The sequence below is a fragment of the Ambystoma mexicanum genome, chromosome 1p, assembly GCF_040938575.1.
Source record: "Ambystoma mexicanum isolate Mex_15411 chromosome 1p, UKY_AmexF1_1, whole genome shotgun sequence".
NCBI lineage: Eukaryota > Metazoa > Chordata > Amphibia > Caudata > Ambystomatidae > Ambystoma > Ambystoma mexicanum.
Window position 1 is genome coordinate 990,465,811 of NC_090921.1, and position 11,927 is coordinate 990,477,737.

The 11,927-nt window shown below is 46.2% G+C and overlaps 1 protein-coding gene across 6 annotated transcripts in view; it reads left to right on the top strand.

Moving 5' to 3' along the window:
* NDRG4 (NDRG family member 4) overlaps positions 1-11,372 on the top strand; it is an 865,926-nt gene extending 854,554 nt beyond the window's left edge. For all 6 annotated transcript variants that reach the window (XM_069654558.1, XM_069654565.1, XM_069654543.1 and 3 more), the window contains one exon: positions 7,912-11,372. In XM_069654558.1, coding sequence (XP_069510659.1) covers positions 7,912-8,066 — 155 coding nt within the window. In that variant the 3' untranslated portion in view covers positions 8,067-11,372. The remainder of the gene's footprint in view (positions 1-7,911) is intronic.
* Positions 11,373-11,927: the final 555 nt, after the last annotated feature.

Below are 11,927 nucleotides of genomic sequence, written 5' to 3' on the forward strand. Positions count from 1 at the left end.
CAGATTAACTCTTTCTTGTACTGTTTCTGCTTTTGTTTGCCTTCACGCACCTCGCCCAAGACAGCTTCAAGGCACAAGCTCTGCACACACAGCAAGACTCTTGTTTTCAAAAGCGGCACTTTTCTTGTCATTTTTCTACTCCATGTAATTTTGCAAAATGTCAAAGCGTCTTTTTTTTCTTGTAATGTGCGATCTTTCAAGAGAACTCACAACCCATTAAATCTTTGTGCTATCTTATCACACACAGATGTTTCATTCTGTTGTACCATTGCCAAACTATAACCACTCAGTTCAGTGCATTTAAAAAATAAAAATGCCATATTTAGTGCAGCTCCCTGCACGTTTTTTTTCTGCAAGAACAACCCACACTCTATTGCTTGTGGGCTGTTTAATGTGTCAACAACATTTTTCCCCATGTATCACAGTCAACAGGTCACTATTTTCAAAGCATACATCACTTTTGAGGCAACAGCACAAATCCATGGCATAGCATGGGGACAGTCAAAAATACTCCAGGGGCAATTTAGAAAAATATAAATTGTTTTTCCCCCCAACCATTGCAAGCTGGTTCTGCAATTTCAAATCAGTACACAAAAATCGAAAATCCAAATAACATTCACTCACTTTCCTTTTAAGTGAGTCTCTCACCCAATAAAAGCATGGCACAGCCTAAAATGCAATATAACCATTTTAGTGTGTTTCCTTTAAACAGAATTTGCCACCATTAGCACATGGAATTTTACAGTTGCCAAAAGAAAGAAAAAAAACTCTTTAGGCTCTCAGCACAGATGTTACTCATTCTCCTAAGCATGGCTCATTCCCCTTCCTCATTATTCAGGAATGCCAACCCTTCAAAAGCATACATCAAAAAAGACGAACCTTCGCCTCCGAACATTACAGCCCCCACTCGCTAGCACACTGGGGCTGAGTCAATGGTTAAATCACTATTCACAATTTGCATGTCAAATCCCTGCAATTATTATTTTTTTTTCCCTGCCCTCATGACAGAATAGAGATGAGAACTCCGTCTCACTATGCATTCCAAATTACAACTTTAAACTTGGGAAACCACATGATAAAATTCTTTTCTAATTGAGCATACATCTTTCTTAACCATTCATCGGAGTGCTTTAAACAAAGCCATTTCCCGCTCGTTTATTGCCTTGCACTCCCTGGCACCAATCCCATGAAGGGAGTCTTAACCACACAAGCTATCGGCCACGGCAAGCCGACACAACATTGCTGCCTTTTGAAGTCTCAGAGCTGCAGTGAGACCATCAAGGAAATGCGACAGCCTGCTCCCCACTCTACACTGTGTTCTCTCACACCATTTGTCATGTCAGCATGGCACTGCTCTTCACAATCCCACAAAGCTGCCACCAAATGTCTTGATATTGGGCAAAATCTTCCTCGGGGCCAGCCCTTTGAGAGCAAAAATACCCAATTCAGCCCAAAATACAGGTTCTATTGTGCTGAGCAGTGATCTCATGCTAGTGACAAATGACACCCTCAAAGCTTTAGCATATTTATTCTAAGCAGTGAATTTCATATACATTTGGGATTCAAGTTACAGAATATTACAAAGCATAACACTTAGAGCAATGCAAAATATAGTGAAACATGGAACTTAGATAAACATAGAGAAACATAGAGAAACATAGAGAAACATAGAGAAACATAGAGAAACACAGTCTTACGTCCCTTAATCTCAGCCCTGGGAGACCTGGGTTTCTCATAAGCTAGCTGTAAAACAAGCCCCGCTCATAGAAAAACAAGGCTGGAGGACACCGTGAGAGCCAATTCCGGGCACCTGACTGTACACGAATCAAGTCCACAGGCGATCTCCCCCTGATCCATGTGTGCATGGATATTTTATAACTTCTTGCTGTCAGTCACCATGACGCACAGTTCCAGAACTTTCCCTGTGCAACTGGCTCATGGAAAAAACCCAGCTCTCTCTGAGATGCTCCCTGCTCGCTCCTACCCCCTCCCTTGTTCCCATCTGCGCTGGCTGAGGAATGTCTTATCAGTACCTTCCCAGAGAAAAGGAAGATTAGCTTGGAGCCAGGGCCAACGTTAGTGAGGCTGAATATTCTAAGGGAAGCAGGGATGTATTAACCCCATCTGCAAGCTCTAAAAGGCATGCACTCATAGCTTAGTGTTTATAGCGCTTAAGACTGGCTATCTAAGCGCTATATAGGTGCCATGATGTTCCAAACACTCCAAAAACCTATTAGCTACATAGCTGGGGGCCCTCCCTGCCTGTCTATCATATTCCTTGTAGCTCACTACTGCATAATGGAAGTGCTACAACAGACTACTGTCAGCATTTTTAGCACATACTTTGAATACACTATTGGCTTTCAGCGGCTAATGCTGTCATCTAAAGCCCTGATTGGCAAGGTTGCAATTTCGTGTATCACTACAGGCCTCTATGCAGGAATCCCGATTCTGGGTGTTTTGCTGTTGTGTTGAAACTTGGGCTTCTTTCCCACTATACAGGAAACACAAATCTAGGTGTTTTGCCTTGCTTCTGTGTTTTGAAATGTAGGCTTTCTTCCCACTATCCAGGAAGTTTGAATCTTGATGTTTTGCATTTGCTGCTGTGTTTGAAGTTTAGGCGTTCCTCCATCTGTCCAGAAATGGAGACTCCCTCCCCTCCATCCACATCCAGCACTGTTCCCCCAGCTCTAGATGCTCCACTGCCTCTAGTGGGTCCACCCAGAGCTGCACTCTAGAGTTACAGTTGCGCTCTGAGTGAATTAACTGCAGACCCAATTCACTGCATAGTAAGTCTCCAGCGGCTGGCGAAGGAAGGCTGGCAAAGGATCAAGTCTCTTGGCCTCTTCGCCGAGCTCACCTTCTGCCTGCCGCAGGACTTTCTCACTGGTCCGGACTTCCTCTCTTGTGTACCTGATTTATCTGCGCCGGGCTTGCTGCTACGTTGCCTGGTAAGTTTGTCGTGCATTGTGCAGTTTCTCCCTCCCTCTCTTTGTCCCCCATCCATATCTCTGCTTTCTCCCTCCATGGCGCTTTCCATCTCCTCTATCTTTTCTAACTTCTACGCTATCACCTGTCCTATCTCTCTTTAGAAGCCTGGAAGGAAAAAGCTCAAGAAAGATCTCTTGGTCTCCAATCCTGCCTTGCCCATCACTGACACCTACGTCAACGCTTCTTCCAGGCAGACTGTCACTGACATCCTCTTTGCCGTTCCCTTGCCGGACCTTTGGATTCCCCATATGGTCTCAATGCTCTCCCCTTTCTCTTCTTCGCCCATTAATGGTGGAACCCGATGGCAAGTACTCTTGGCCTATTTCCCATCTCCTGGGGCTTCATTAATGTCTACCAGAATGGTACTGTCATGGTCCAGGGCTCTCGGCACAACCTCCTCCTTCTTGGTAGGCGTCTTCTGTCTCTCATCAACTTCCTCCCTTCTCCTGCCACTCCTCCTTCTGCCACGCCTCTGCCCTCTTTCGCCGACACCTACCACATTCCTGTACCCCTTCTCGGAAGACCTACAAAGGTGGCAACCAATTCCACTTAGCTACCCTCAACTCTCGCTCTGCCGTTAAACACTCTTCTGACATCTGCCACCTCCTTGAAGACTTCCACCTTGACGCCCTCGCTCTCACCGAGGTGTGGTTCGCGGCCAGCTCTGTCACTATTTTTGACATCCTCCTCCCAGAGGGCTACAAGAATCTCTATGAATGGGTCCCTGCTATCATACTCACTCAGTCCTACTCTTCCTTCGAATGCCTCGTCTGCAGGCTTGGTGTCTCGCGAATCCTCTTGCTGACTCTTGCCACTATCTACAGGACCCCTGGTCCAGTCTCCCTTTTCCTCTCTGAGTGGTCTGACCTCACCTGTTCTCTCGTGGCCTCCACCTCCAAGCTGCTCCTCCTCTGAGACTTCAGTATTCACCTTGACTCCCCTGATGTGGCCTCTGGACTCTTAGGCAGCCTCTGTGGCTCTCTTTCTCACTATTCTTCCCTCTGTCCAATGCACTCAGCCAGATACACCTTGGATGCTCTCATCTCAGCAGACATCCCCATCTCCAACCTTCTCACTACACCTCTCACCTGGTCTGATCATGCTCTGCTGTCCTCTCACCTGGATCTCTTGGGTCCCCCGGCTAAGCCTCTGCCCACACTGTCAGTCTCCTTCTCTGTCATTCAACCGATGAAGCGAGTGTCAGTTGCTGCTTTTGTCGCCACTCCCATTCCCACTCCAGCCACTGGCTCTCAGACTGACACAGCCCTTGCTTACCCACACCTCTCCATCTCCAACACACTGGAAATCATTGCCCCTGTCATGAGGATCTGCATGAAGCCTGCCTCCAAGCGCAACACCTGGTATGATTCTGACCTAGTATCTCTGAAATGCAAGCGCAGAGCTGCTGAGTGGAAGTGTCAGGCTTACTTATTAAGAGGACCGAACTCTAAACTCAGGATGAACTTTTTAAGAATCCGCCTTAATATCGTTCACACAAGGGAAGTCCTATTCCGTAGAAAACTGGCCCCGGACGAAGCATGCAGATTCTGCACGAAGTCAGAGATGGCGGAAACCACAAGACACCTCCTGCTCAACTGCTTAGGCGTCACGGGCCCCCGCCAGAGACACCTCGGACATTTGTTCAAAAACCTATACGTCTACGAGGAAGAGGAATGGTGGTGCCGGCTCATAAGTGGGGAAAAGACTACATGGGTGATTGCGGTGGCAGGGTTCTTTCAAGAGATCGGCCTGCTTACCTGACCGCAGTCACGGATGGGCAGGATAGCCATTTGGGTGTCCTTAGCCCGCCACTCTTGTGGGGGTCGCGGTCCCTGTGCATGATCCCGGTGTAGAATCGGAGTGGGAACTACGTGTGACTGCAACACAGGTTAAAGTAAGACCCCACGCCGTTCTGTTAGTGATCTTCGAACAGTTAATGGGAGGATTACATTCCTATTTTGTAAAAATTGTATTATACAATTAAATCAAATAATAAAAAAAAAAAAAGAAGTGTCAGGCTTTGAGCACATCCTCTGACAGACTGGCCTGCCACCTGCTCCAAGGGCAATACAGACTCTCCATCGGCTCCAAGAAAAAGGCCTATATCCAAGACTGCATCTCCGGGGGGCCACTAACAACACGGCTGAACTATTCCAAATCTGCAAGGAACTCGCCAATCCTACTGCAGTCTTCACTACTCCTCTGCCATCCTTGGCCCTCTGCACTGCACTGGTCTCTCACTTCATAACCAAAACACAGGGCATCCTTTCCTCACTTTCCTCTACACCCATCCCTTGTCCCTCAACCGCTCTCAGGCCTCCCTTGGCCCCCCTCTTCCCTTCTCTCATACTCTCTTTCTCGCCCATATCACTGGATGAGGTCTCTAGACATGTCCTCTCTGTGAAAGTCTTTTCTAAACAGGTGATCCCCTGCTCTTCCAGAACTATCAAGGACAACATTATATCCCTTGCCTCAGCCTTGGCTGATTTCTGCAATCATTCCTTTGTGACTGGCTCCTTCCCGCTGCTCCTCAAGCACTCCCTTGTGCAGCCTCTCCTCAAAAAGCCTTCTGCCGACCCCTCCTGCCTGGATAATTACCACCCTATCTCCATGGGCAAACTCTTGGAGAAGGTGGTCACCTCCCAGCTGATCCACCACACTGAATCTGTTGGTTGTCTCCACGAACACCAGTCAGGCTTCAGAGCAGCCAGAGGCACGGAAACTGCACTCCTGAACACCTGTGAAGACTTGCTCTCAAATCTCGAGGCCAATTCCCCTCCCGTTCTCATTCTTCTTGACCTTTCCTCTGCATTTGATATGGTCAATCATGCCACCCTTATAAATCGGCCCCGTGATACCCTTGGCATCACGGACATGGCACTGGACCGGTTGACCTCCTTCCTCTCTGACCGACCATCCCAGGTTCAATCGCACCCTTTTCCCTCATCCATCACACTCTCCACCTGTGGGTTCCCTCGGGGCTCTATCCTGTCGCTGTGGCTCTTCAACATCACAGACCTTGCCAAGAAGGCCCACTTTTTAGCTGCACCTCCTCAGAGGCATTCTCCCTTTCCTCATCTTCCCCCAGAAACTCAATGTCTCCAGAGCTCTGGTCCTCTTTAGGCTGGACTACTGCAACAGCCTCTTCCTCAATCTGCCTAAAATCTCCATTCGACCCCTTCAACTAATCCAGAATAGGACTGCAAGACTTATCCCTGGCCTCAAGCCCAGAGACCGCATCTCTCCAGCCCTAAAATCTGTCCACTGGCTCCTGGTTGCTGTGAGGATCAAGTTCAAGACCCTCTGCATCATCCACAAGGATTTGTGGGGCCTGGGACCCCCACTACATCCAAAACCGTCTCCCTAAATACCTCCCTGCTAGAGCCCTTCGGTCTTCTAGCTCAAACTCTCTGCAGATAAGACACTTTTCCAAGCAAAGAGTGAGGGAGGGGAGAGGAGGCCTAGATCTCTTTCGTCTGCAGGAGCCTCCTTCTGGAATAGCCTCCCTGCCCCTCTCAGACTTGAGCCGGATCTCATTCCGGGAGCTTCTCAAGGCCCTCCTTTTCTCTTCTTCCTTCGGTTGCCTGGTTCCTTCTGATTCATACAGGGCACCAGGACCTCCTCACCCAGTCTACCCCAGCACCTCGGCCTCCTCTGACCCTGCTTCCCCCTAACCTGCACTTGCTCTACCAGGCTCCCTCCCCGGCACTAGCCTGGCTGGTCCTACACCCCTATTTAGCCCATCCAGCCCCATCCTTGCACTTAGCATGTGGACCTTCATTTCCCTGCACTTCTGCATTCCCCTGGCACTTGTCCACCTGGCGCCCCTTAGCACTGGCATAGCCCAGGGGCCCTCTTCTACCCCTCCCCCAAGCACTTGCTTGCTTCCACTCCGACCTGCACTTCCTTTCCCTCCTTAGCATTAGCGCATTCCATTCTGACAGGTAATTCCTCCCACCTTCCAACCCCCCTGCACTTCTTGTCACTGCACTTGCACGATCCAAATGACCTAAGGCCTAGTAGGACCGTTTTTGTTATTCTTCACCCGTCCCCCCCCCCCCTCTTTTGTCTTGTTGCACTTTGAAACACCATTTGCTGTATAGGCGCATTATAAATACCCAATAAATAAATACATCACGTCAGCAGCACTAAAGTGTGTGTCCCCTAAAACACTTTTAAGTGACCCGTCTCACATTGCTACACATTTAGGTGTGAATATTGTTTTTATTTTATTTTCGTACCTATCTAAACCCAAAGATATTTTGCTTCAGAAGGAGCATTATAGAAGTGGAAAGGTGTGTAGTAGCACAGTATTATAACAAATAAAGTACCCTCTAGCATTCTTGAAAACTAGACTGCATGTCCCTCAGAATTCTGTGCCCTTTTAAAATAACTCTTCCATCTGTATGGTAATGAAACTCTCTCTTGTTTTCCTTATATTATTCAGCCCAGTACACCTTCTCATCTCCCGGATTTATTGTAGACAATTGTGACTGTCGCTGTACCGCAGCCTTTAGCCTGCTTTATATTCTCTGCGTCCGGTTATTGTGAGGCTGATTCGTCGCCTAGTGTTGACTGTACATCTGCCATTGCCTTTGATCATCTTCATTAGCTTTACAGAATGCCAGCAGTCTCCTTACTAGAGTTGCAGGGGCCTAGCCACCACACCCCCTTAATAAAAGATGGCAGGGGAATAGCTTTGGGCCTCCAGGTTTAAGTAACGATGAATGCTCATGAACACAAATGACATGTGGGAAAGTGTGAGGAATGCATTACTTCCCTACTAAAGATTTGATTTAGGACGAACTACTAATGTGTAGCCCTTTAATGATTTATAAGTATTTTGTATAAATGTTCTGCACCTTTAGTGATTCTCTCTTGCTATATCTTCCCCACCCCTTTCCCTGATATTTTTTCCAGTGCCCTCGGCCAGCATGACCCGCCTGGTACGCTCCCGCACCGCCTCCCTCACCAGTGCCAACTCTGTTGACGGCGCCCGCCCCAGGACCTGCACCCACTCAGAGAGCAGCGAGGCCATGGGGCAGATCAACCACACTATGGAGGTGTCCTGCTGAAGAGGCAACGCTGGCATTCCCACCCATGGTGGCTTCCTCCTCAGCAAACGTCCCCACCACATCCAGTCATCCAGCCATCTTCTGTGCTCTTTCCTACAATATTTTGTCAGGTCGCTGAGTTTTGTAATTTTTGGAGTACCACTTTGTTTAATATCTCTTATCCTGGTCCAGGGAGGATGTCTGGAGTCAGGGGGTCACGGTGTGAGTCCCAACACCCCACCTCCTTGCGAGCTTGACAAAGTTAGTTTTTACTTCCAGTCTCAGTTTCTATCAGTCGTAATTGATTAGTGTTTAGAAATTGATTCTGCTACTATGATGCACAATTTAAATTACTGTAGTGAGGGATTATCATCCGCAGGGGGGAATCGTCCACAAAAATAAATGAAATACCTGTGTGGAAAGTCCGTAAAGTTCACAGTAGCTGGCCGAATTAGTGAAAGGCCGTATGAATCACTAAGCAAGCTACAAAACACAAAATGGAGGATGTCTGTTTTATGTTATGCACAGAAAGAGGACTTGAATGGCATTCACTCTGAGAGTCTGTGTTACCTTTAAAGTTAACTAAGTGGACACCTTGGAACCATGTTATTATCTATTTATGTGTTATTTTAATTGTGTTATTTCTAGCAGTTATAGGAATGGTTTATCAGCAATCACAAAAGTAACTCAATTTTTACAAGCATACAAAAGTGTTTTTGCGTAGGAAATAGCTAAAAAAAAACATACATTTTAATTTGTGTTTAAATTAAGACTGGTTCCCAAGAGATTATCACATTAGATCAAGTGACAAATACTTAGTTTCAAAGCAGGTGCTCCTCTTCTTGTGAGATAAAGTGGGGGAATGATTTGCCATTCTACTCCTTCTTCAATTTCATTGCTGCGTTTTTATTTTATTTTTTTACCAGAAAGGGCTCTAAAAATGTAAAAATTGTTCTGAAGGGAGAGTAAGATGCCCCACTTCTCAGAACAACGTGTGGTTTGTGTGACTCGTTTGTAACATGGGCTATAGAATGTATCTGAAGGAATACAGTAGGCCTCCAGCATCTTCCTGTGTAACGCCTTTTAGGGCCCTCTTCCTCCCACATATACATACCACCGTGCTTCTACACCATAATCTTCATAAACCAAACTATCTGAAGAATGGCACCTTAACAAAGGGGAGATGGGCTTAATAATGTCTAACTAACAGCTCGGGATCTCAAACTTGTGTGCAGACCCTCTCGCGTGTGTGTCGCTGTGCCGTAACAATAGAAAGCATCAGAGGGAAAAGCCCACTGTATTTTTGGGCATCCTTTCTTGTTAGAAAGAGGTATACAAGTCAAAAATTGTGATTGCTTTAGATGCAAAAGCATGAGACAACTTTTCTATGTTACAACATAGATAGTCCTTCTAAACTAACAGATAAACCACCTCTGTCACTTTGCAACAAATCCATGCATTCATGAAATAAAGACACTTTCTCTGCGGATTTCAGTGTGGCTTTAACTAACTGTAACTGGTTATTATGCTAGTCACATGCAGTCATGGCATTTCACTGGTCCAAACAGTCATTATTCTTCTGCAACGGCCACTAATTCTCCTGTTCTTTTTTGTATGCGCTACAGTTGTTTTACAAAATAATTAGTTAGAAGGGTCTTATCAAAGGTTGAATCTTCAACTCTAAAATAGATCACTCAACCACTTTCTAAGACTCTGTTCTCAGAGTGGACATTGTTGTAGTATACATCTTGGAATTGGATACATTCAATGTCCACTTCATTAACAAACCATGCTGAAATATACTAAATAACAGTTCACAAACACACTCAAACACTGTCCTTGAATTTTTTTTTATTTTATATTTTTGATCTATTAATTAAACTTTCTTGATTGTTGCAAGAAGGAATGAAAGAGAAAGACTGTTCAAAATGGCCGCCACTCAGAATGTGGTTTTGCCTTCCAGTTCTCCTTCTATTTTCAATGGGACTTAAACGGTTCCAAGCAAATGTCGAGATGGGATGTATCCCTTCTCTCAAGCATGGGGCATTGGTGACACACACAGGCAGTTTTGCTGGTCAGATACAGTGCAATAAATGTCCACATGACAGCTTTGTTTCGAGATACATATAGTGGCTGGCGATGCCTGAAAAACAAAATGGTACTTACCACCATCTTCCTAATTATTTGGGAAAATCAAGCCTCTAGAAGAGCAAGCAAGTGCTAGAAAAAGCCACCATGCAAACCTCTCCACTCACATGCTTTAGACATGTGTCACCCGCCCTGTACGAACCCGCCAAGCTCCCTATGCTCCCATAAAAGTCAAGGGGCTTTCAGCCCCCAAACCAAATCAGGTATTTTCACCCACTCTGGGGCCACAAAATGTTGAGAGCTATGAACATGACCTTTTAGCTCATATAGGGAAATCTTAATGGCCAGCCGCACTCTGGTTATGTTAACTAACACTATAGCATCTTTATAGCTTCTCACCGTGATTGCAAACCACAATTGCAAGCATTAGCAGCTGGGTTCCTCCCAGTCATTCCCAACTATAAGACAAACAGCTCAGACGTGTTGTGGACGGCACCGGAAAGATGTGTTTTTTTTCGATACTGCTGAAATAATTAATTACAAAACCTTTAATCATGCGTAATTGGTCAGCGAGTCAAACTTGATCAAAAGTGGCCCTTGTTATACACTTGCGGTGCAAAGAATGGAACACCATGCCAAGTGACTAATCAGAGCACAAACATGTTATCCGTGGGCGTGAGCTTTCCTGTAGGACTTGCAATGGTACCACCTTTTGCCCTATCCAGACAGAGAGTAGGAGGACCTTTGCAGGGGCAGAAGCTGGATCCACTTCACATTTTTCAGATTTACTCCTGGACTATTTTGGGGAAGAGGTATTAGCTGGGAATTAGTTGTGTGGCCATCTGGTCATTTCCACTGCTGCGTGCGAGGCCGAATGGCCGCAGCCTGTGGTCTGGAGCTTTCCCCTTTAGCACTTGCCCAGAGCTATCCTATTTGGAAACACCCTGAGATATGTAGTACATGACAGTCTAGTCTGTGCCTGTCCTCGTGTTGTCTCTTTGTGCTTCTGTCAGCTAGCTTTACCCTCTGTGTGCTCATGTCACATAGCCTACCCCATCCTGCATTGCTGCTTCTCTGTATTCGCTCTTTAAAGAAGGTGTGACGTCAAGCAGGGGCGTAAAACGAGACAAGGGCCCAGACCTGCTCGTTATCATCCACACGTGTCAAGTTGAAATCCATGTCTGATGAATGTGCATTTTATTTAAAAAAATAATAAAATAAAGGAATCATTGAGCTGGAGTGTGCGTGTGTACCTTGTCAGATGTCAGACGCTCCCTGGTTTGTTTGAATACTTTTCTCCCTTTTCAAATAGCCTTGTGCAATAAGAAGTTGTCACGTGTGCTGTGGTGTGCCATGTGCCTGGAAGGACGGGCAGCTGGTAACAGGGAGTGAAGTTCTACTTGGCTTCTCCACTAAGAAAATTCTAGGTTTTTCCTTGACAGTGAATAGATGTGAATACCTAGCCACTCTTGGGTTTCGATCTTACATTCATGGCAATAGGTTAATCACGTTAGCCATAACATAATAAATCAAAATATGAGAGCGTAGTTTTGGCGCTTTATGTCACATGTGGAGGAAGGTCATGCCAGGATCTCTCGAGCAGCCTCTAGGAAGACATCCAAGTAGTAGTAGAGGCATTGTGCGGTTTCGTCTTCGCAGTGGCGCACTTCGATCTCATCCTTCTGGGAAATTGACAGCTGGGTTATTTTCAGCTTAATGTTATGACCAAAGGCCTGAAGAAGAACTGACAGGTTGGGCGACCGTGTCAGCTTTAATTTCCAAATCCAATTGTGT